The 25959-nt window shown below is 47.5% G+C and overlaps 1 protein-coding gene across 2 annotated transcripts in view; it reads left to right on the top strand.

Annotated features, from left to right (window-relative positions):
- CHD2 (chromodomain helicase DNA binding protein 2) overlaps positions 1-25959 on the top strand; it is a 128183-nt gene that overhangs the window by 79894 nt on the left and 22330 nt on the right. Inside the window, exons 24-34 of one of the 2 annotated variants that reach the window (XM_077263422.1) lie at positions 2757-2849; positions 2971-3144; positions 3876-4051; positions 4136-4177; positions 4269-4408; positions 19389-19527; positions 20938-21088; positions 21824-21943; positions 22047-22169; positions 22960-23082; positions 24236-24370. In XM_077263422.1, the coding sequence (XP_077119537.1) occupies positions 2757-2849; positions 2971-3144; positions 3876-4051; positions 4136-4177; positions 4269-4408; positions 19389-19527; positions 20938-21088; positions 21824-21943; positions 22047-22169; positions 22960-23082; positions 24236-24370 (1416 nt within the window). The remainder of the gene's footprint in view (positions 1-2756; positions 2850-2970; positions 3145-3875; positions 4052-4135; positions 4178-4268; positions 4409-19388; positions 19528-20937; positions 21089-21823; positions 21944-22046; positions 22170-22959; positions 23083-24235; positions 24371-25959) is intronic. The other variant, XM_077263423.1, reaches the window with a different exon arrangement.

Raw genomic sequence — 25959 nt, 5'->3', positions numbered from 1 at the left:
AAGGAGCTGCAGAAATTTCTAGGAAGTACTGGTTGTATACTGCATGTTATTATTATTATTATACATTTTTATAGCACCATTTATTCCATGGTGCATTACATGCGAATACGGGGCAAATATAGACATACATTAAACATGAGCAAAAAACAAGGCACACAGGTACGTAAGGAGGGAGGACCCTGCCCATGAGGGCTCACAGTCTGCAGGGGATGGGTGAGGATACAATAGGAGAGGGTAGAGCTGGTTGTGCGGCGGTTCAGTAGGTTGTGGATCACTGCAGGCTGTAGGCTTGTCGGAAGAGGTGAGTCTTCAGGATCTTTTTGAAGGTTTCTATGGTAGGTGAGAGTCTGATGTGTTGGGGTAGAGAGTTCCAGAGTATGGGGGAAGCACGGGAGAAGTCTTGGATGCGGTTGTGGGAAGAAGAGATGAGAGGGGAGTAGAGAAGGAGGTCTTGAGTGGATCGGAGGTTGCGTGTAGGTAGGTACATGTCACACTAGAGACCATGTCACAGATGTATGGAGGAGACAGGTTGTGGATGGCTTTGTATGTCATGAGGGTTTTGAACTGAGTCTCTGGGGGATAGGAAGCCAGTGAAGAGCTTGGCATAGGGGAGAGGCTGGGGAATAGCGAGGAGACAGGTAGATTAGTCGGGCAGCAGAGTGTAGGATGGATTGGAGTGGTGCCAGAGTGCTAGAGGGAAGGCCAGAGAGTAGGAGTTGCAGTAGTCAAGGCGGGAGATGATAAAGGCATGCACTAGTGTTTTTGTGGTGTTGCGGTCAAGGAATGCGTGGATCCGGGAAATATTTTTGAGTTTGAGATGACAGGAGGAGGCAATGGCTTGGATATGTGGCTTGAAAGAGAGGGCAGAGTCGAGGATCACCCCAAGGCACCAGACGTGTGGGACTGGGGAAAGTGAGCAGCCATTGACATTGATGGATAGGTCTGGTGGAGGGGTAGAGTGAGATGGGGGAAGATGATGAATTCTGTTTTTTCCATGTTCAGCTTTAGAAAACGAGCAGAAAAGAAGGCTGAAATAGTAGACAGACAGTGCGGGATTTTGGTAAGTAAGGAGGTGCGGTCAGGTCCGAATAGGTAGATCTGCGTGTCATCGGCATAGAGATGGTACTGCATACCGTGGGATTCTATGAGCTGTCCAAGGCCGAAGGTGTAGATGGAGAAGAGTAGGGGTCCTAGAACTGAGCCATGAGTAACACTGACTGACAAGGGGCGAAGTGAGGAGGTGGTGTGGGGGAGGGAGACACTGAATGTTCAGTCTGTCAGATATGACGAGATCCAGGATAGTGCCAAGTCTGTGATGCCAAGAGCTGAGAGTATCGGCAGCAGAAGTGAGTGGTCCACAGTGTCGAAGGCAGAAGACAGGTCCAGGAGAAGGAGGACAGAGTAGTGTTGCTTGCTCCCTGCAGTTAGTAGGTCATTGGTGACTTTAGTTAGGGCAGTTTCAGTTGAGTGATGGGGTCTGAAGCCAGATTGTAACTGATCAAAGAGGGAGCAGGAGGAGAGGTGGGAAGACAGTTCAAGATGGACATGTTGCTCCAGTAATTTGGAGGCATAAGGGAGAAGAGATATCGGGCGATAGCTAGACACAGAGGATGGGTCGAGGGAGGGCTTTTTGAGGATGGGTGTGATCTTGGCATGCTTGAAGGATGAGGGGAAGACACCTGTTGTGAGTGAGAGGTTGAAGAGGTGCATTAGGGTTGGGGTGAAGACCGTGGAAAGGTTAGGGATGAGGTGGAATGGGAGCGGGTCAAGCGTGCATGTGATGAAAATCTCCCATATGCTTCATATATCTTATCTCTGGGGTACGGTAGCATGAAAGAAGGCTTTTCTTACTAAGAAAAACATCCAAGCGCAGATATGTTTTGCAAAACCTTCAAGTCTGTCAAAAGAATGTGGGAAAACAACTTATAATCTGATGAGACCAAGGTAGAATTTTTTGGCCATAATTCCAAAAGATATGTTTGGTGCAGAGCCAACACTGCATATCACCAAAAAAACATCATACCCACAGTTAAGCATGGTGGAGGCAGCATTGTGCTTTTTCGACTGCTGGAACTGAGACTTTAGTAAAATTGAAGGGAATTATGAACAGTACAAATGTCAGACAATTTTCCACAAAACTTTCAGACCTACACTAAAACGCTAAAGATGAAGAGAAATTTCACCTTTCAGCACGATAACGACCGTAAACATACTTCTAAATCAACAAAAGAATGGATTCTCCATAACAAAACCAAAATTTTTAGAGTGGCCCAACTAGAGCCCAGACCTGAATCCAATTGAAAATTTCTGGGAAATCTGAAGGGGGCGACATACGCAGGAGCTGCGCAGCCCTAACAATCTGACAGATATGCGTCGCTACTGCAAGGAAGAGTGTGCAAAGACTGGCAGTTCTAGATGTGTAATGCTGATCGACTCCTACACCCCCAAAACCCCCTGGCTTTTTAACTGTGTAGACTTTTTTATATCCACTGTACACGGTATGTTGATGTATGGCAGCCCAGTGTATGCTGAAAAACCATGGGGGTGTGGGGACACATGGATTCGTCTGTGTGCGATGACTCTTCCCAGTGCATTTATCAAATGTGAAGTAAAGACGAGATGTACAAACGTAATTTTTACTATACAGCACTGGATCTAGTGTGAATGACATGATATTGCAATCTCTCCAGTGTATATCTTCTGTCATCTAATCCACAGTTTTATGATTTCTCTTGTTTTCTCTTATTCACCAATAGGAAATGGATATTGATGAAATTTTACGTCTCGCAGAGACCAGAGAGAACGAGCCTAGTTCTAGTGCAACCGATGAGCTGCTGTCTCAGTTCAAGGTAAGCTGCGACTGCAATGCTCCAGCATCGATTGATTGGAATAATGTCTGCTGAACCACGCATATACAGCCATTGTGATAAGAACTTGTCATCGGTAAGGTAATTCTGCGTCCTATTTCAGGTGGCTAACTTTGCAACCATGGAAGAAGTACAACATGTGCCAGAAAACCAAGGGCAGATAGATTGGGAGAATATCATTCCTGAGGAACAGAGGAAAAAAGTAGAAGAGGAAGCCCGGCAAAAAGAGCTGGAAGAAATCTACATGCTTCCTAGGATTCGAAGCTTAAACAAAAAGGTAGAATCTGGACTAAAGTTCTTAACCTTTTCACAACTAGGCTATTTCTCATTTATTAGCTTTCTTCCAAGAGCCATAACTTTTTTAATTTTCCTTTGGTGACAAAGACGTAATTTGCCTGACAAGTTGAGAATTTTGAATGACAATATTCACTGAAAACAGTTCACTGAAGTGGGTTAAAATCGTAAAACAAAAATAATAAATACACCAGGAGTTTGGTTTTTTTTTTTCCATCATTCATAATACAGTAAAAAAATAACCTGGCAGTGATGAGTGGTTAAATAAAATCCAGAAGTTTGAGAAAAGAAAATAATTTGGTTAATGTCGTCATTTCTGAGAACCGTCACATTTCTTACGGGTTTGTCGATGTAGCTGTGTGAGGGCTTGTTTTATTGGTGCTATGTTGGGGTACAGACATGTTTTGATCGCTTTTTATTGCATATTTGGGGGAAGGTGGTAGGAAAATTGCAATTCTGATGTTTTTTGTTTTATATTTTTTTCAATGCTTATTGTATGGTATAATTCATTTTATAGTTTCACAGATTGCACTTTTTGTGGACACGACAATGCCAAATATGAATAGCTTGTATTTCTTTATTTTTATTCGGAAAAGCGAGTTACTTTTCTTTTTAATGTGTGTTAAAGTTTTTTCCCAATGTGTGAGTAACCTGTATGAAATGTCATAAAACAGAAAGGCTAGTTCAGCCCAATTGATATCGATGTATTTATAGGCCCAGGCAAATGAAAGCGAGTCTGATCAGGAATCCAAGCAGAAAGCCCAGCGATCCTCTGGCTCCGAGAGTGATTCTGACGACTCGGATGATGACAGAAAACCCAAACGCAGAGGACGTCCCCGCAGTGTTCGGAAGGACACCGTGGAGGGTTTTACAGATGCAGAGATTAGGAGGTACCAAGCCTTTATTTACTGTGCTGAGCTGATCTATCCGAAAATATGATTTCCCATTTTACATTCTTGATTTTTTTCTGTTAGGTTTATAAAAGCCTATAAAAAGTTTCCCACTCCGCTTGAAAGGTATGTTGCTTCATCTGCATCTGGCATCTTTAAAGTTGGTATATGTCACTTTCCATGGCACTAACCTGATTTTTCTTTAATGTCTGTTAAGGCTTGAGTGCATTGCACGAGATGCAGAACTCGTGGAGAAATCGGTGGCAGATCTGAAGAGATTGGGAGATCTTTTGCACTCAAGCTGTGCTTCAGCCATGCAGGAGTTCGGAGAACAACTGAAAGAGAATCCCACTGATGGTAGGCGGCTCCCTAATGGATGGAGAAATGTATTAATAACGGTGGATATAGTCCGTGGCAGCCAATCGCATCACATCTTTCACTTTCTAACATGAAAAATGAAAGTTGATTGGGGGTTTGCACAGACCTGATTCACTTTAGGGAAAGAAAAAAACTAGTGCCACAAAGTGTATAAAAATTTCAATTAGTATTAGTCTTTAACCCCTTCACCACCTTGGGATTTTTTGTTTTTTGCTCCCCTTCTTCCCAGATCCATAACTTTTTTTTTTTCTGTCAATATGGCCATGTGAGGGCTTGTTTTTCTCCTACGCCTCATTGGGGGACACAGGACCATGGGTGTTATGCTGCTGCCACTAGGAGGACACTAAGTAGACAGAAAGATTAACTCCTCCTCTGCAGTATACACCCCTTCACTGGATACATTTCAACCAGTTCTTGCTTAGTGTCTGTAGGAGGCACTTGGGTCTGTTTTTCAGACCCCAACTTTATTTTTAATTTTACGTAAATTTTTTATTTTTTATCTAACGGCGTGAAGGGGGCGACGGGTCCTTTTTTCATAGGGTCCGCTCTCCCCCGAACCAGCAACAGGCGAGCACGGCGAGTATACCTCCCCGTCCCTCTCCTGCGACGAAGGCACTAGGTCTCAATATGGGACACGGAAAGCTTGTGCCGGGGCAACGGTTCCTCCTTGGTCCCGATTTTCCCCCACCCCCTCCCACACCCTGCAATAGAGTAATGCTCTGGAAGAATGCAGTCCGGAGGGGAAGATGTGCCGCAGCCCCAACAGGGTGCACCAACACCCTTGCTATAAAATCAGCAGATGCATCAGGGGCCTCTCCATCCCCATCCAGGGTGCATGGATTGAGGACACTCCCTCACAGAAGCGCCCAGCAGACCTGTGAGATCGGGGCACTGCGGCGGTAAGTACATACCCCCCTGCTACCCCGTGTGCGACAGAGATGCGGTCCGGGTCCCCAGGGAGAGGCGCCGCCGACCGGGGGGTCGGCGGTGCTCGGCGGGGATTCAGAGACGCTCCGTCGTGGCCGCTGCCGCACGTCGCCGGCAGGCCTCAGAAATTTAGTCCCCGGCTTCTTCAGCTGGAGTAGGCCGCAGTGGGCAAAATCCCTCCCACGGCCGTAGCTCCGCCCCCTACATCGGCGCTTCTCGTCTGGGATGAGAAGCGCCCTGCAAATCTCGGGGGCCATGTTATTTCCTCTCTCTCTGACGGAGCCCACGCGTCTACAGAACCGCCACGCCATTTCTCTCCCCGGGGACACAGACAGGACCGTGGGTAAGCTGCTTCAAGAAAGCTTAACCCCTTCCCTGTGTATACTGCCCGGCTCTGTCTCCAAAGGCACTATGTCTCAATCCAGGGAGACAAAAAAGGGGAACAAGAAGCACACAGTGTTTTTCACTGTATGTGCCACTTGCAATGCGGCCCTGCCCCGAGCTCACACTAGCCCTTTGTGTGCAGATTGTGTCTCGCCCTCTGTGCAGCCACCTCTTGCCGCCGCCGGTGCTGTCGCCGATGCCGCAGCCGTCGACCCTGTAGAGCCTAGCCCCCCAGAGTGGGCAGCCTCTCTGTCACGATCTGTGGCTTCCCTAGCCAGGGCAATTGACTCCCTCCGGGGCCCCTCTCCAGGTCGGACCACGGAGGATTCAGACGACGGTATGGATCCGTCTACCAGCAGGGGGCGTACCCGGTCACTTTCTACCCGGGGCTCTAGAAAACGTGTTCACGTTTCATCCCCTGACCATGAACTAGCGGGCCCTTCAGTGCCTGCAAGCTCTGCTTCCCGGTCCCCTTCTCCAAACCCGGATGACTCTGAAAATGAGTCCGACATTTCCTACATTCAGGGCTCCCCCTCCTCCCAAGAGTCTCTCGACTCTCTCATTGAGGCGGTCAACCAGACCCTGAAGGTGACTGAGGACTCCGTATCAACACCCGAACACGTGGTGTCTTTCAAAAAGACTAAACGTGTTCAAAAAATTTTTGTCACTCACCCTCACTTCAAGGAGATTGTACAAAAACATAGGGATCGTCCAGATAAACGTTTCATGGGACAAAAGTCCATCGAGGTCAAGTATCCTTTTTCTCGGGAACTAATCAAGGACTGGCTGCAGTCTTCCTCAGTGGACCCTGCTGTGTCACACCTCGCGTCCAAAACCATCCTGTCTCTTTCGGACGGTTCCTCCGTTAAGAACCCTTCCGATCGCCAGATTGATTATCTGGCCCGTTCCGCTTTCGAGGCCACAGGAGCCTCTCTCTTTCCATCCTTCGCCGCCTCTTGGGTGGCTAAGGCTATGGTTTCTTGGACCGAGACACTTTCCTCTACCTTCCAAGTCAGTGACTTACCTCCAGAAGCCAGCATCCTGGTTAACCAGATAGCCCAGGCCGGAGATTTCATAGTCAATGCCTCTATGGACGCAGCCAATTGCGCTGCACAGGCAGCCGCCAATGCAATCTCCATCAGGAGAGCCCTGTGGCTCAGGGATTGGCGAGCAGATTCGGCTTCCAAGCGTTCTCTTACAGCCCTGCCTTACCAGGCTGGTCGGTTATTTGGAGAAAAATTGGACCAAATGATCTCGGATGCTACCGGAGGAAAAAGTAAATTTCTCCCCCACGGCCCTTTCGGTACCAGCAGCAACCTCCATTTCGGCCTTTTCGTCCCAATGCCAACTGGTCTTCCACATCCTCTACCCCCGCATCAGGACGAGGGTCGCGCGGTGGCCGAGGTACCCAGGTCTCTTACAGACCTAATCGTAACTGGAGACCCAGGCCTAAACCACCCGGGTCTAAGGGATCCACATCCCATGGATCCTCCGCTCAATGACTCCTTGCAACATCCGGTGGGCACCAACAAAGTAGGCGGACGCCTGCTCTTGTTCCGTCAAGCCTGGCTCTCAGTCGTTTCCGACGAGTGGGTCAGAGAACTGGTGTCCACCGGATACAAAATAGAATTTTCGTCCCCCCCCCACGCGCTTCTTCCAGTCTTGCCCTCAAAAGTCAAAGGCCACAGCGTTTCTCCAGGCAATACGGGCACTACAAAGGTACGGAGTCATCATTCCGGTCCCCCTAGAACAAAGATTCAAGGGTTTCTATTCGAACCTATTCGTGGTCCCAAAGAAGGACGGATCACTACGTCCGATCCTAGACCTGAAGCTACTAAACAAATTCGTAAAAATCCGACACTTCAGGATGGAATCCCTTCGTTCTGTGGTCGCGTCCATGGAAAAAGGAGAATTCCTGGCATCCATAGACATCAAGGATGCCTACCTGCACATACCAATCTTCCCTCCGCATCAGCAGTTCCTCCGCTTCGCTTTTCGCGGGGAACACCTCCAATTTGTGGCCTTGCCCTTCGGTCTCGCCACCGCTCCCAGAGTCTTCACGAAGGTCATGGCAGCTGCCATGGCCATTCTTCATTCCAGGGGAGTGGTGGTAATTCCGTACCTGGACGACCTACTGATAAAGGGTCCTACCTACCCAGTGTGCGAAGAGTCCGTCGTTCTCACGGTGGATACTCTTTCTCGTCTGGGATGGAAGATAAACCTCGAAAAATCTTCTCCAATTCCGGCTCAACAAATCTCTTTTCTGGGGATGATATTGGATACTTCCCGCGGTCTGGTCATCCTCCCTCAAGACAAGGCTTTGGCCTTGCAGCGGGGAGCTCAGAGTCTTTCCCGTCCAGTTTCCCACTCCATTCGTGCCAGCATGCGAATTCTCGGGCAGATGGTAGCTGCCATGGAAGCGGTTCCATTTGCGCAATTCCACCTCCGTCCCCTGCAGCATGCGCTACTGTCGGCTTGGGACGGCAACCCGTCCTCCCTCGACCGCCGCTTTATCCTGTCACCACGGGTCAGGAAGACCCTCAGGTGGTGGACGCTGAAGTCCTCCCTAACCCAGGGAAGGTCCTTTCTCCCAGTACGGTGGCTGGTGGTGACCACCGATGCCAGCCTCATAGGCTGGGGAGCGGTTTTCAACCATCACACAGCCCAGGGGCGGTGGTCCACTCGAGAGTCTCGCCTTTCCATCAATCTCCTCAAGATTCGAGCTATCAGGCTAGCATTGTTTCAGTTTCACTGCCTTCTGGCAGGTCACCCAGTCAGAATCCAGTCCGACAACGCCACGGCCGTGGCGTACATCAACCGTCAGGGCGGAACCCGCAGCAGGACGGCTATGCGCGAGGTGTCCCACATCCTTCATTGGGCGGAGTCAAACCATTCGCCCATCTCGGCGATCCACATCCCAGGTGTGGAGAATTGGGCGGCGGATTTCCTCAGCCGCCAGGGCCTCGCCTCCGGAAGTGGTCCCTTCACCCGGAGGTCTTCCAGCAGATTTGCCATCGCTGGGGGACCCCGGATGTGGATCTCATGGCATCCAGGATGAACAACAAGGTTCCACGGTTCTTTGCTCGGTCCCTCGACCCACGGGCCCTCGGAGTAGACGCCCTGGTCTTGCCTTGGCGCCAATTCCGCCTCCCGTACATTTTTCCTCCTCTTCCCCTACTCTTCCCCTACTACCGAGGGTCATCAAAAAGATCAGGGCAGAGGGAGTACCAGTGATTCTCGTCGCGCCAGACTGGCCGCGTCGGGCATGGTACGCCGAACTGGTTCAGCTGGTAGCCGACGTCCCCTGGCGTCTTCCAGATCATGTGGATCTTCTTTCACAGGGCCCGATTTACCACCAGAACTCAAGGGCCCTGTCTTTGACGGCCTGGCCGTTGAGTCTTGGATTCTAGGCCAAGCGGGTTTCACTCCCAAGGTGTCCTCCACCATGATCAGGGCTAGGAAACCTGTTTCCATGCGCAGTTACCACCGTACCTGGCGAATTTTTTTCTCATGGTGCGATGCACAGGGTCGATCTCCTCTGGTATTTTCTATCCCTTCCATACTGGAGTTCCTTCAATCTGGACTAGAGTCGGGACTTGCCCTTAGCTCCCTAAAGGGTCAGGTTTCGGCATTGTCAGTCCTTTTCCAGCGGAAGATTGCCAATAGGTTGCCGGTGAAAACTTTCTTCCAGGCAGTTTCCCGTGTGGCGCCTCCCTACAAAATGCCCTTGGATCCGTGGGATCTTAATTTAGTTCTCGGAGCTCTTCAGGAGACTCCCTTCGAACCGCTACAGGACGTTTCCTTGACCTTCCTTTCTTGGAAGGTAGTTTTCCTAGTAGCCATTACGTCCATCAGAAGGGTTTCGGAGTTGGCTGCACTCTCCTGCCGCCCTCCCTTTCTAATTTTTCATCCGGACAAGGCGGTATTGAGGACCTCTCCCGCTTTTTTGCCCAAGGTCGTCTCTTCTTTCCACCTCAATGAGGAGATTGTTCTGCCTTCGTTCTGTCCGGCACCAGTCCATCGCATCGAAAAGGCTCTGCACACTCTTGATGTGGTGAGGGCTCTTCGTCGGTACGTCTCGCGGATGGCTCCCTTCCGCACGTCGGATGTCCTGTTCGTACTTCCAGAGGGGCCCAGGAAGGGTTCTCCCGCTTCCAAAGCTACTCTGGCTAAATGGATTCGGTCAGCCATTCACGAATATTATCGTGTCAAGGGTGTTCCTATCCCAGCTGGGATCAGGGCCCATTCTACTCGGTCGGTGGGCACCTCGTGGGCCATTCGGCACCAGGCGTCAGCACAGCAGGTCTGCAAGGCTGCGACATGGTCCAGTTTGCACACTTTTACCAAGCATTACCACATTCATTCTCTCTCTTCTGCAGACGCCGCCCTTGGCAGGCAAATTCTGCAAGCGGCAGTTCCTTAAGCCGTAGGCCAGTGGTACATGGGGTCTTAGCATATTGCTCCCCACCCAGGGACTGCTTTTGTACGTCCCATGGTCCTGTGTCCCCCAATGAGGCGTAGGAGAAAAGGAGATTTTTGTGTACTCACCGTAAAATCTTTTTCTCCGAGCCACTCATTGGGGGACACAGCACCCACCCTGTTAGCCTGTTTTGGCTTGTTGTTACTTCTTTGGTTTTGACATAGTTTCTTTGTTCATGCTCCTACTGCTTTACTACCGAACTGGTTGAAATGTATCCAGTGAAGGGGTGTATACTGCAGAGGAGGAGTTAATCTTTCTGTCTACTTAGTGTCCTCCTAGTGGCAGCAGCATAACACCCATGGTCCTGTGTCCCCCAATGAGTGGCTCGGAGAAAAAGATTTTACGGTGAGTACACAAAAATCTCCTTTTTGCGAGACGAGTTGTACTTTTGAACGACGGCATTGATTTTAAAATATAGTGTACTGGAAAACGGCGGAAAAAAATCCAAGTGCTGTGAAATTGCAAAAAAAGTGCAATTCCACAATTGTTTTTTTTTTTTGTGGGGTGGGTGGGGGTTAGCCATTTTTACTAAATCCTAAAAAATTACCTGACATTGTGATTCTCCAGGTCATTGTGAGTTTGATACCAAACATGTCTAGGTTCTTTTTTATTTAAGTGTTGAAAAAAATACAAAGTTTGTGGGAAAAAAAAGCAGGGCCATTTTCTGAGACCCGTAGTGTCTCAATTTTTCTGGATCCAGGGCTAGGTGAGGGCTTACATTTTGCGTGCCGAGCTGAATGTTTTTATTGATAACATTTTGGTGTAGATATGATCTTTTGATCGCTTGAATTTTATTGCAATGTTGCAGCGACCCAAAAAAACGTAATTCTGCCATTTTGATTTTTTTTGCTCATTACACAGTCTACCAATTTGATTAATTTTATATTTTGATCGATTGGGCTTTTCTGAACACAGCAATACCAATTATATGTACTAGTATATGTATTTTTGAATTTTGTTTTTTAATTTTATTTTGAATGGGGCAAAAGGTGATTTCTTTCTCGCTTCATTGGGGGACACAGGTAACCATGGGTGTATGCTGTTGTCACTAGGAGGCTGACACTATGCAAATAAAGAAGAAGTAGCTCCTCCCCGGCAGTATACACCCTCCGACAGGCACCAGGCAACTCAGTTTTTGCTTAGTGTCTGTAGGAGGCGGACCTGGATCTAACCCCAGATCCGCATTTCTTTTACAGGGATTTGTTTTGTTTATTAACCTTTTCCCTTTCTTTTTCAGATTTTTCCTTCAGGGTAACAGGGTGCAGTTTGCTCACCCTGTTTTCTCCTGTTTTGAGCGACCGAGAGAGCAGTGTGGTATCACCCACATCGCACCCTCTCGGACCCGCTGGGCAGGACTTTGTCCCCTGTCACCCATTCGGGTGTTCAGGGTGACCTTCTTCCTCGGTGGCCAGTCCTGCCCGTTTTCCCCTCCTCATCCTTCTCCTCGGAGTGGGCTGAGAGGAAGACGGCGGTCACTTCCAGTGACCCTCTCCCCCTGGTTAGGGGTCGACGCCGTCTTCTGCGCCGGAGAGTTCGGGAAGGAGGACTTCTTCCAGGACCCTCTAGTCTACAAGGGATCCTGATGGTTCCTCATCCCCAGGTAAGGGATCTTCAATCAACAAAGCCCCCCCGCCCCCCTTCCTTCCCTCTCCCTGCCCTGCAGTGATCTCCATATAGCTTACCAGGCTTCCCCTGTGATAGGAGAGAGGGTCGCATTTTCAGGCACTGGGACGCGCTAAACCGTGGGGAAAGGCTTCACATTAACGCCGGCATTCTTTCCCTCCTTTTTATTTAAACTTGCAGGCGCGCCCGCCATTTTTTTCTCTGTCTCTCCCGGCTTTTCTCTTTTTTTTGGCGCTTGAGCGCCCTCTGGTGGCGGCCGGCATTATTGCGGTCAGGAGTTGTTTTTTTCCTCTCCCGGCTTTTTCTTCACTTTCTTTTTGGCGCTTGAGCGCCCTCTGGTGGCGGCCGGTATTATTGCGGCCGGGAATCTTTCAGTGCTGTTGGGGGCGTTTCTTCTGCTCTCCCCTTCAGCGCTTGTGCCCGCCCACAGCGTCGCGCTGTCTCAGCGCTCTTTTTACCGCTTCCTGCTCCCTGTCAGCGTCTGCTCACCGCGTGGGACAGAAGTTTTTTCGGGGGAACACAGGCAGCTGCCGCTGTCACTGGTTTTTCGGCAGGCTCAGCGCTACTGCTCTCTCGGGCTCTACTCCTACCAGCAGTACTTCTCCGCTCCAGGATAAGGTAATATCCACCTATGTCGACCCCACCCCGGCCTTTGCCACTACGGCCATCCATTACGCCTGCGCTCACTGTAAGAAAAAGTGGGCCTCAGTCAGCCTTCACCCTTCTGCCCGTCCTGCGTTCCTCCCATCATGTCAGCCCCTCAAGAAGCTCCTAGGTCCCAGGACGAGTGCACACCCCCTCCCCCGGAGTGGGCTGTTGCAATGTCTCAATCAGTGTCCGACCTGACTAAGGTTTCTCAGTCCCTGGTCCAGGCACTTGAACGTATCCCGCTTCTCTCTAATACCACCAGTGCCACGAACGCCTCACACAGCGATTCGCTCGCACCTGTCCTAGACCCTCACAGAGGCAGACCGGACAAAAGAGACAGAAAACGGACCTTATCTAGATCCTCGTCCAGTTTCCTGGACGGGATTCCCCTATCTGCCCGTTCCCCCTCCTCGCAGGTGGACGTCGGGTCTGATCTATCCTCTCAGTCGGAATCTGAGTCTGATGCAGATCAGACTTCCGAAACACAGGAGATGGTTGATAGCCTTATTTCAGCTATCATTCAGACGCTTGATATTAAGGAGGATGAAGCGAGCTCTCAGGACGTCTCCGTTGCGTTTAAACGGATTAAACGTCCTTCTAGGTTTTTTCCTAATCACAGGGAGTTCGACAACATTACCTCTACACACTGGGAAAACCCTGGCAAGCGTTTCCCTGGCAGGAAACGGCTTGACGTGTTATACCCTTTTCACTCCGACCTTGTCTCCAAATGGTCCGAGTCTCCTAAGGTTGACCCGCCCCCGTCTCCAGGCTATCCTCGCAGACGGTTCTGTCTATCCCGGACGCGGCTTCCCTTAAGGACCCCACGGACAGGCAAATCGAGGCATTAGCAAAATCGGCATTTGAGGCTTCCGGAGCCTCCCTTTGCCCTAGTTTCGCCTCGTCGTGGGTAGCCAAGGCTGTGTCAGCCTGGGCCAAAACCCTGCGCAGGGGCATTTTGGCCTCTGCTCCTGCTGAGGAACTGTCTGATCAGATTTCTCTTGCAGGAAAATACCTCATCAATGCCTCCCTTGATGCAGCGGCCTGCTCCACCAGGGCTAACAGCAACATTGTGGCCATTCGCCGGATTCTCTGGCTAAAAGCGTGGAACGCTGACCCCGCTTCTAAAAAATCCCTCACTGGTCTGCCCTTCCAGGGTTCTAGACTCTTCGGCACACAGCTGGATCAAATGATCTCGGACGCTACGGGTGGTAAGAGTACCTCCTTACCCCAGTCCAAGCCTAAACGTCCCTTCAACAGGAGGGGCCCCCAGTCCTTTCGTCCCTTTCGGTCCTTTGCCTCCTCAGAAATCCCCAACCAGGACCGTTCTTCCTCGCAAGGGGACCGAAGGAAACCTTCTTTCAGGCCTCCACCACGCTGGAGAGCCAAGAGCCACCCCGCAAGACCATCTGGATCTCGGGGCCACAGGTCCTTTAATAAATGACGGGTCGCCCCCACCTGGAAATCCCTCCAGGGTGGGAGGCCGACTTCTCCTGTTCTCAGAGGTGTGGCTATCGGTAGTCGACGACGCCTGGGTCAGGGAGATCGTCACTTCGGGTTACAAGATAGAATTTTCTTCGCCCCCAGGAAGACGTTTCCTGGTCTCTCGTCCTCCCAAACAGCCCTCCCACCTCTCAGGACTTCTCCAGGCCGTCAAGTCACTCCTCGCCTCAGGAGTCGTAGTTCCGGTGCCTCATCGTGAGAGGGTTTGGGTTTTTACTCAAACCTGTTCGTGGTTCCAAAAAAGGATGGTTCTCTCCGTCCAATTTTGGATCTCAAGCGGCTGAACCGCCATCTCCGGATTCGGCGTTTCAGGATGGAATCTCTACGCTCGGTGATCGCGTTCATGGAACCGGGGGAGTTTCTGTGTTCCGTGGATATCCCAGATGCGTACCTTCACGTCCCTATTTGCGTACGTCATCAGAGAATCCTCCGATTCGCGATCCAGGGTCATCACTATCAGTTCACGGCCCTCCCTTTCGGTCTGGCGTCTGCGCCCAGGGTCTTTACGAAGGTCATGGCAGCTGTCATGGCCATCCTACGTTCAAAGGGGATTCTGGTAATCCCATACCTCGACGACCTCTTGATCAAGGGTCCGTCCTGTCGGGATTGCAGCCAGAGCCTCCAGCTTACTCTGGACACGCTTCTTCGCCTCGGCTGGATAATCAACTACCAGAAGTCTTCCCTGATTCCATCTCAGCGGCTGGAGTTCCTGGGCATGGAATTCGATACCTCTCAGGCTCAGGTATTTCTCCCCAAGGAGAAGTTCCTTTCTCTTCGTTGGGGGGGTCAGAGCACTAAAGAACCCGAATCCTCCGTCTCTCCGCCTCGACATGAGGGTTCTGGGAAAGATGGTCGCCTCCATGGAGGCGGTCCCCTATGCCCAGTTCCACTCTCGTCCCCTCCAGCTGGCCCTTCTGTCGGCCTGGGACAGGAATCCACTTTCCCTGGATCGCCCGTTTCGCCTCTCTTTCAAAGTGAAACAGTCTCTCTCTTGGTGGACGCTGTCCACCTCCATGCTGCGCTGGAGGTCATTTCTCCCTCCCCACTGGCAGGTGATCACCACCGACGCCAGTCTCCAAGGTTGGGGAGCAGTTTGTCTCCACCTCACGGCCCAGGGCCGCTGGACTGCTCAGGAGGCGCGCCTCCCTATCAACCTCTTGGAAATCAGAGCCATCTTCCTAGCCCTCATCTGCTGGGAGTCTCTCCTTTCAGGGAAACCGGTCCGCATTCAGTCGGACAATGCCACGGCCATGGCTTACATAAACCATCAGGGAGGGACTCGCAGCACACAAGTCATGGCGGAAGTGGCAAAAATTCTGTGTTGGGCGGAGGGTCACGTTCCCTCTCTGTCAGCCGTTCACATCCCAGAGGTGGACAATTGGGAAGCCGACTTTCTAAGTCGCCAGGGCATCGTGGCGGGCGAGTGGTCTCTTCTTCCCGCAATCTTCAGCCAGATTTGCCAGCGGTGGGGCGTTCGACGTCGACTTGATGGCCTCTCGGGCAAACCTCAAGGTTCCCCGGTACGTCTCCAGATCTCGGGATCCGATGGCCGTCGCATGCTCTCGTAATCCCGTGGACTCAGTTCCAGATGCCCTAACTGTTCCCATCCCTTCCCTTGATCCCAAGGGTCGTAAAAAAGATCAAGACAGAAGGGGTCCCCGTACTCTTAGTAGCTCCAGATTGGCCTCGCAGGGCCTGGTATGCGGAACTGGTGAATATGCTATCGGACGTTCCGTGGAGGCTTCCGGATCTTCCGGACCTTCTTTCGCAGGGGCCCCTCTTCCACCCGAATTCTCGGTCTCTGAATTTAACGGTATGGCCGTTGAGGCTTCCCTGCCTCTGGTGAGGACCTTCATCCAGGGGGTCGCACATATAGCTCCCCCTTATCGTTCTCCTGTCGAGCCTTGGGATCTCAACCTCGTCTTAGGCGCCCTCCAGCGTGCCCCCTTTGAACCGCTTCAGGACGTTTCCTTTTCGCTTCTATCCTGGAAGGTAGCCTTTTTGGTCGCCATTACTTCCATTAGAAGGGTGTCAGAGCTGGCGGTATTATCCTGTCGTTCTCCCTTTCTAGTCCTGCATCAGGACAAGGTGGTTCTTCGTCCGGTTCCTTCCGTTTTACCGAAGGTTGTCTCATCTTTTCACATCAATTAGGACATTGTCATCCCTTCCTTTTGCCCTTCCCCGGTTCATCCCCTGGAGAAATCTCTTCACAGGTTGGATGTGGTCAGGGCTATCCGAATTTACCTCGCCAGAACTGCCTCTTTTCGTCAGGCCGATCCTCTGTTCGTCGTCTCAGATGGGCGTCGAAAGGGACTCCCCGCCTCCAAGTCCACAATTGCTCGTTGGATCCGTTCGGCGGTTCTGGAGGCATACCGTGTTCAAGACAAACAGCCCCCTTCGGGGGTAAAGGCTCACTCTACCCGGGCTGTGGGAGCTTCCTGGGCAGTTCGTCACCAAGCTTCAGCCTCGCAGGTTTGCAAGGCCGCAACGTGGTCATCCATTCACACCTTTGTAAAATTCTACAAGGTGCATACTCAGGCTTCTGCGGACGCGAGCCTGGGTAGGAGGATACTGCAGGCGGCGGTTTCTGACCGGCCGACCTAACTCCTCTTTTTCTGCAGAATATCCCACCCTAGGGACTGCTTTTGGACGTCCCATGGTTACCTGTGTCCCCCAATGAAGCGAGAAAGAAAGAGGGATTTTTGGTTCTTACCGTAAAATCTCTTTCTTGGAGCCTTCATTGGGGGACACAGCACCCTCCCTTGAAGTTGTACCGTGTTGGCCAATTGGCCGTTGTTGTGGGTTGGTACATAGGTTGAGTTTTTTATTACCTGTTCCTACTACTGCTTTTGCACCAACTGAGTTGCCTGGTGCCTGTCGGAGGGTGTATACTGCCGGGGAGGAGTTACTTCTTTATTTGCATAGTGTCAGCCTCCTAGTGACAACAGCATACACCCATGGTTACCTGTGTCCCCCAATGAAGGCTCCAAGAAAGAGATTTTACGGTAAGAACCAAAAATCCCTCTTTTAACTTTTATATATTTTTTTAACTTTTCAATAGTCTCCTTAGGATACTTGAAGCGGCGATCATAGCAGATCCGCAATGAAAAGCACAGGTGTCTCCTGCAGACACCCCCACCCCCAGTTGTCATGCCAATCCATCGGCCACCCCGCAATTAATGGAATAAATGGCGTTATAAAAATTAATTATAATGATGATGTGACCGGCTCCGATGGGCGAGGTTTTTGATGCGCTCATGTTAGATGCTGCTTTCAGAGATTGAGAGCGTCATTTAACATGTCAACAGCCGCAGTTGAATCACTATTCCACCCATGGCTGTTAGAGGCACATGACAGCTGATCAAATTAGCTATCATGTGCCGAGATAGATGCGGGCTCAGCGCCGGAACCCTTATCAAAGGGAGGGAGGCGACGTATGATATATAGGCACGTCATAGGTCGTTAATTAAAGCACCACTGAAGAGTTGGACTTGTCATTACAGTCTAAGGCTGAATTCAGACATCAGTGAAACACGATCCATGTATGGAACTGATGTATAACTGGCTGCGAGTCTCTTTTCCTAAGCTCAGCATTCTCCTAGGCGTATACGGTATAACGCTGTTGAGTTTGGGTTGGGAGACCCGTGACCAGTCTGTCCATGGTGGTCTGTACACAGGCAGTGTTTTTCAGACATCTCAATTCGATCTTACATTTATTCGCAAAGTCCAAAATGTATTTAAAAAAATTACAACTTGAGACTTGTATCCATCATAATTCAGCAAAAACCGCATTGACTTGCAGATTATTAATAAATACTAAAAATTGTATATGTGTGTGTGTGTATATATATATATATATATATATATATATATATATATCAAACATATTCCACGGCACTTTACAATTAAGCAGAGACATGTACAAACAATAAAGACAGTGTCAAATAACACATTATTGAACAGTTACAGGAGGAGTGAGGGTCCTGCTCACGAGCTCACAAGCTATAAGGAAATGGGGGACACAATAGGCAGCGCGTGCTTGTTATGTACGGTCCAGTCATCATTATAAAAAGGGCATTTCAATATGCTGCATGATCTGGTCATCAGACAGGATCTGTCTAATTAGATTAATATAATTTTCATATCGTACAGATTCTCTGTCCAGATTCATTGGATTACATCAGTGAATGAGATTTATAAAACTCGCACACAATCTAGGCATAATTTCAATGCGGAAATTGACCTGTGCTGTGGAGTTTTAAGGCTATGTTCACACGCAGTATTTTTGCTCCATTGTTTTTCTGCATCCAAAACCTGCTCTCCTGGCAGTTCACAATGCCCGTTTTTCAGCGCTTTGGGTGCGGATTACATTTGTGCTTTGTGTGTATAGTACATGTTTAATAATGTTAGTTTTATTCACAAAAAAGCTCAGCGAAAAATGCTGTTATTATTTTTTTTGCATCCTTTTTTTTTCTTTTCCTCATTGCAAAAACGCTGAAAAAATTGACATGCTGTAGATTTAAAAAATGAAATGAGGCCATTCTCAAATTCAGTTTAAAAACAAAAGATGTGCATGGGATTTCTGAAATCTGACAGCTTTTGCTGGTACTGTGAGACACATTCTTATTTGCATGAAAAAAAACACTGCAAAAAGGTTGAATGTGAACCAGGCCTCATGGTAGGTTCACACAACTGATTTCTCCACATACGTGAAAAACAGACCGATTATTCTTATCAGACCTTTGATCAGAGTTTGATCAGAGTGGCACCTGTTTTTCTCGTAAGTAGAATAAAGTTTCTCCTTCTTGTCCTTTCTGTCAGTCCATTAAAATCATGACATCCGAGAGCGGTCTGATTTTCTTCACAGTCTCATAAAATTGCATCGTCAGTTTTGATCCTCCCCATCGGATCATAATTGGACGTCTTCAGTTTTTTCAGTGGACAACCTGGTCCGAAGAAAAAATTAGATGTGCAGAGCCCCATAGAGTATCATAGAGTACTGTCCGTGAAAACCACAGATGGCGCTCATATGAGAAAAGCGGTCATGAGTCCTAGATCTGCATCGTGTCAATTCTTTCTTTACAATGCAGAGAATGAGATCCACACCAAATTAAAATTTTTGTCACACATCTGCACCAAAATCCGGAACATACTATACACTTTTTCAGTCATATGTGAACATACCCTTCATGCTACTTTGCAGCTTCACCCGCAAATTTGCCAGGATATTAAAAAAACTAAAATATAATACGAAAATGTATTTTTGTGATACAACCCCATAGTATTGACTGCACCACTTAGCCCAGTTTTGGAGGGTAATATAGAGCTGATCAGGGAGTTTCAGATGAAGTTATGAATATAATTAATTTCTATCTGTTTTTTATGTATTTGCTCTAGGTAAAGGCCCTGGTAAAAGAAGGGGTCCAACGATTAAAATTTCTGGTGTTCAAGTGAATGTAAAGGCTATTATTCAACATGAGGAAGACTTTGAAATTCTTAGTAAATCCATTCCTAAAGATTCAGAGGAAAAGAAAAAGTGAGTGGTGTTTTTCACATTGATTTTTATTTTATGTGATGCTTTGTTTATTTATATCAATTAACAAAATGACTTCAACAAAAGAGAAATCAAGTCAAATCAATATTTGATGTGAGCATATTTTGCCTTCAAAACAGCATCAGTTGTCTTGGGTACACTTGTACACAGTAATTGGAGAAACTCTCCAGGGAGGTTGTGCTAAAAAGCTTTAAAACTAGCCACAGATCCCAATGATGTTGAGACCAGGGCATCACTTCCGGGAGTCCTTGTTCTTTTTTCATGTCACAAGCCATACACCGTGGCAGGTCTGAGCATAGTAATATGACATAAGGTAGTTATACTGCATCCACAAGGTCTCTCCCCGCCAAGCATTTCAAAGCAGACTGGTTTCAAGATGTGCTGTTCAAGCTGTTTTGGAGAAGCACCAAGAATTGGCCAACAATAAGGACCGTAAACACAATGGCCCTTCAAGGAAACTTATTGCAGCAGATGAAAGACATATCTTTACTTCCCTTTGAAAAAGGAAGATGTCCAGAAGTTCCATTAGTTCAGCACTGGCAGCAACTAATGGGACGTCTGGCAATAAGTGGTCTTCGTGGAAGAATTGTTGCCAAAAAGCCATATCTTTGACATGGAAGGAAGGCCAACCAACTAAAATATGGACAAAAGCATAGGAACTTGTGAAAAAATGGTAGCAAAAATTTAGAATGTCTGCATGCAACATTGAAGCATGGTTGGAGGTTCCTTGTAAGTTTGGGTCTGCATTTCATCAGATGGAGATGGGGATTTGGTCTGGATTAATGGTGTCTTCAATTGTGAGAAATGCAGGCAGATACCTATCCATCATGAAAGACCATCAGAGAGGAATCAGATTGGCTCCAAATTTGTTCTGCAGAAGGATAATGACCCTAAACATACTGCCGATGCCATTAAGAGCTATATTTAGCATAAATAAGAACAAGGAGTCCTAGAAGTGATAATATGGCCCCCACAGAGCCCTTATTTCAGCATTACATGAAAAGACAGAAGGATTTGCACAAGCCTACATCCACAGAAGATCAGTTGTTGGTTCTCCAAGACGTTTGGAACAACCTCCCTGCAGAGTTCCTTCAAAAAATGTGTGCTAGTGTACCCAGAAGAAATAGGCGAAAAGTGTTCACACCAAATATTGATTTGATTTAGATTTATCTTTTGCTCATCAATTTCTTAATAGATAAAAATAAACTGTTTACACTTCTATTTTAGAACACATTCTTACTTTGCAGTGGAACAGTACTGTATCTAGAGTATGGGGAGCTTTTGGGAAGCAGAGCATGCGTCTGATCAGTACCATACTCATAGATTGTTCATGAAAAACGGAGGTGAACATAAAAATTGTATTTCCATGCCTTCTCCCTTTTATCATCTCAGGTTCCAGTTATCTAGTCGGGTTAAAGCTGCTCATTTTGATGTGGATTGGGGTGTAGAAGATGACTCCCATTTGCTCTTGGGAATTGTTGAACATGGCTACGGAAACTGGGAGCTTATGAAAAGTGATGCAGAGTTGAAACTGACTGATAAGGTAATAGTTTCTGCCTTTTTCTTTGCAAACTTTCATTATGGATTCTTACATGAACTTGAGAGTTTATGTACCGCAGTTAATCGCATTTTAGCAAACCATGCAGCTAATTTTTATGGTTTTGCTGCCACCTGTCCATAACCTGCCCATATGCCCTATTAAGCTGTATGGATATCATAGAAAGGGTCTGATGAACGAGAGCCATCCTTGTATTACATGAACAGCAATTCCTTTGATTGTCCACCACGTAATACTTAATTGCCACAGCAGAGGAATTGCCTGGCTGGTTGCAGGATCCCAGGCTGTGACAATCATAGCCCCAGCTGCTGTAGTTTGAGATGGGTGGTCTATGATGAAACAGCCCAATAAAATAGTTGCAGTGGTGTCAATCACAGCAATGAAATGCAGTGGAGTAAGTGTTCATAAAATCAGAGAGCTGCAGCACCCAGCCATATCCTAGCCATATCCCCATTTACAATGTGGGCAGTGCTGATCGTAGCTAAACAATCTGTATATATACAGGTATATTGTGTGGCAGTATGATTCCAGTAACTGAAGTATATTGCATTAATACAGCAAAGGGTTTCCCATCTAAATTAATGACCTGTCCTAGTAATAAGCCAATACTTTACAATATAGGAAAACCCCTTTCAAATCATGTGCTAACTATTATTAAAAAATCTACATGTGCTTGATGTATGAATTCTGCAAATATTAATAGCAGTCTTCTGTGGTTAGATCTTACCTGTGGAAACTGACAAAAAGCCTCAAGGGAAACACTTGCAGACCAGAGCAGACTATCTCCTGAAACTCCTTAAGAAAGAAGCGGAAAAAAAAGAAGGCGGTCCGACAGAAGAGGTGAGAGCGTTTGCAGTCAGTTTATTTTCGTATGTCATGTTGCGTGTGTGTGTATATATTTATATGGTTGCTAGAAGTTTAGGCATATTTGTCTATTTAATAGGCAAAAAAGAGAAGAAGGCCACGTGCAAAGAGAGATAGTGCAGGCAAAGTGAAGGATGAGCATGGCAATGAGATCTCTTCACCTAGGCTTTCTGACCACCCATCAGAAGATGCCGAAACCAAGGTGTGTACACTTTTTTGCTGTCAAAGTTGCACATAGGCATAACTTGAGACAAGCATGTTCCCCCAACACACAAGGAAATTCCCCAGACTCTGCTGCGGGGATTGCTGTCCCTTCAGTCACAGGGTGAGGTTGGCTACTAATACTGAGTGGTTAGGTTGGGCACTCAGACAACATCTCCGTTCATCTCATAGCTATCTAATCTGAGGTCCATGCACGGTGCAGGATAGTGAAGTTCTCGCACAAAAAAAAGGTTAGAAATTTGTTTTCCCAAACTGTTACCCTGAAGCTGGGGGCACACAGCTCTCTAGAATCTTTGCCATCAATGTGTAGCAAAAGGATTTCCTTTAATCAAGACTAGTGCAGAGCAAAAAGTGGTGCTTCGTCATATTGTGTGTCTGCCCCTGTCCTTCCTAGTATTTGGTGCTGCAGACTAGCATTGCGTGCTATAATTTAGTTTGTATAGATAATAACACCAAAATTATTTTCCCTTGTAGACTGATGGAATAGTGATAAATCCAGGATGTAAATAGCAGGTCTTTTGTCCTCTTGCTTCCTATTTAGCCAGTTAATCAGGACACCTTGTAGGGGTATTCTCATCCTGTACAGTGTCATCTCCTGTGAGGATGGAATGGCTTAACATGCTAATCAGACGAGGTGCTAACACTTCTGGATATGTGGTGTATGTAGGTCACCTATGAGCCTTTCCGCTGCGTGCAGCTTTTGTCTGTACCCGGCAGTCAGCGCTCTATCTCCGTGCTATTAGACTAATGTAAGCCTTTCTTTTCTCCAGGACGACGGCTCTCTAAAGAGTCCAAACAAGAAGAAACAAAAGAAAAAAGACAACAAGGAAAATAAGGACAAACAGAACCAAAAAAAAGATGGCACCAAAGAGAAGAGGAAGCCAAAGGAAAAGGTATACTTTATGGTAACATTTTTCTGCCACTATTAAGCCCCCCTCCCCAGCCATACACATTAGACACTATGGCTGGGTTTGGCTGACAGTCTCATGTGTGCAGGAGCTGAGATAATTTATTGTTAGGGAAAATATCGATCGGGCGTGTCTGATTTTGAACTGCCGATTTCATTGCCTCTTGAAGATAAGTCTCCACCAGTTGTCTGACAGCAGCTTTCTTATAGAGAACGCAGGAGCTCTTGTTCATCTGAAATGGCTGCTGCCTGACTTATTGGCCGCCATCTAATTTGTATGGCGAACGTTACTGTCCACCATCCCACAAGGTATCTCACAAATGATTGACAAGACCGTGACAGTCATTGCCTTCATCAATGAGATACCGAAGACTTAGGCTGCCGTCACGCTAGCAGGATTTGGTCAGTATTTTACATCAGTATTTGTAAGCCAAAACCAGGAGTGGGTGATAAATCCAGAAGTGGTGCATATGTTTCTATTATACTTTTCCTCTAACTGTTCCACTCCTGGCTTTGGCTTACAAATACCGATGTAAAATACTGACCAAATACTGAATGTGTGACAGTAGCCTTACACTGCAGGTTTACAGCAGAGATCATGAAAATAGCAGAACAAGGCTAAGTACAATCTGCATCTGTGCACTTAGCCTACATTATATGTCCGGAGATTTTTATTACATATACTCTAATGTTCACATACACCCCCGTTCACTAGACAGAGGCCAAGAGTGTTCCTTCAGCTTCTCTGGCCTGTATACATCTGTATAACATTTGGTGTAGTGAACAGGAGGGTGCAGCAGTCTGTGCTTTCCAAAATAAAAAGCCAGTACATTTTTATTTTTACGATGCATCCCGATGGTGGACATATGCCTAGGCGTCCACCCTGATTGGCCACTGTCAGATGTATGTCTCCTGAGTGTACGTGCCCAACAGTGGGCTCAGACGCAGTGTGTACCTAGCCTTAGACGCGAAAATCCCATAAAGCTTGTATGATGATAAAAACTAGTTGGAGCTACGGATAGTCCGCAGTGGAGAATGTGCTGTAAGTTATGGTTAATGTTCTGCCTGGTCATTTATTTCACCTTATTAACGTTAGTTTTAATGACTGTCCACTAATACATTTTTCTCTTTCAATATAGGCGAAGCGGGCTGATACCAAGGGTGGTGCCCGGAGTAGAAAGAACCAGGGACCCGTCCACATTACGGCCGGGAATGATCCTGTCCCCATTGGGGAAGAGGAGGAGGATGATCTTGATCAGGAAACCTTCAGCATTGTAAGGATTTTTGTATTTGAGATCTGTAATCTTGTAATTTGTACTACTAGCTAATAACTAGGTAAGGACTTCAGAGGTGACGTTTCCCACTTTAGTCGTAGAGTCCACTCTTTAGTGGATACTTCCCTGGGTGCTATGTCTAGGAGGCCGCCATTCCTTCACATCACAGAAAGCCAGATGCAGCTGACACATTGCTTGTGTCACATTTCTGGTGAGATGGATGATTCAGTCAAGTGACATTGACACGTGTTCACACAACTTTGCAGCATAAAGGAGCTGTTTAATGCATGTGTATGCCATCGTAGAATAAATGAAAAGCTGCACTCACCAGGTTCTGCAGTTAAAGGTCCTTTAATCTCGGGAGCAAGACAGTTGGAGCGGTAGGCAGGGCGTGTGTGGAAGAGGGGAGAAGAGGACGATGGCAGTCTCACGCTACAACAGATCTGGCCCCATAGAAACGCGGTTGTATCGCAAAACCGACGTTGTCGTCCCCTCTCCCACGCACCCTCCTGCCTACTGCTCTGACTGTCTTGCTCCTGGTATTAAAGGACTGTTAACCACAGAACCTGGTGAGTGCAGCTTTTCATTTGTTCTATGTTGGCATATTGCATTACCTTAATACAAGCACTACCAGTAGTGCTTGCACATATCATATAGCTCAATATAAGAGGGCAATTCATGTAGTTACAGGTTGGGTCTGGTGCCTGCGCAGCTTCACAGAATTCATAATACATGTGTATGGGTTTTTTTCTTAAACTAAATGTGGAGGACTGGATCAATCTGCATGGTTGCCTTTTGGAGTTTTTCTTGCATCTTTTTTTTAAACTTGTTTTATAGAAGATTATACAACGTAACAAGGTTACATCAAAGAACAAACAGTGTTTGTCATTGCTCATTAATACTATCTGGCAAAGTTAACCTTGCCCTTAAGCATACCATGGGTCCAATATCTTAACCATAAGACACTCTTGTGAGGCACCAAATGACCCGTATTGTATTCATGAGAGAATACTCCTCATTGCCTTGGGTCTAATGTGGGTCAAAGGGGAATCAAACCATGGCTTCCATACCTTATCAAATGAAGATTCTCTGAGTATAAACTCATGAGGACCTTTGACACACTCGGTGCAGGAATGAGTGTTTCTCGTGGATTTGTGTCTTTTTGCATCGAATAAGGAATTTGCTCTTCGGACCTTCTGGGGTCGTCACGGCATAAAGCCAGACCCATTCAGAGGACCATAGAACATTAAGACTTCCTTATCTATGAACAGTTCCAGTATATGTCTATCCCTTTCACATAATAATAGTTCTGCTTCACGTCACTTGTCTTATCTATTGCCTTCTTTCTCTCTGTACTGTGTTGTATATAAGTATGTGATTCTTCAGAATTTGCTTTAGTCTTTGCCTGATGATGGGACCTTTGTAGTCTCGAAAGCTTGCAATTTGTTACCACCTTTTCAGTTAGCCATTAAAAGGTATCAACCACTGAGGACTCTCACGTCAAAATAATTTTCCAAATTTTTCAGGACAGTGTCTATTTTTATATGCTCCCCTCTCATAGGAAGCTGCAGTATTTACCATATTGTGTG

This window comes from Ranitomeya variabilis, chromosome 5 (genome assembly GCF_051348905.1).
Source record: "Ranitomeya variabilis isolate aRanVar5 chromosome 5, aRanVar5.hap1, whole genome shotgun sequence".
Lineage (NCBI taxonomy): Eukaryota > Metazoa > Chordata > Amphibia > Anura > Dendrobatidae > Ranitomeya > Ranitomeya variabilis.
The sequence above is the reverse complement of the archived record's forward strand: the minus strand, read 5'-3'. Positions and strand labels throughout refer to the sequence as shown.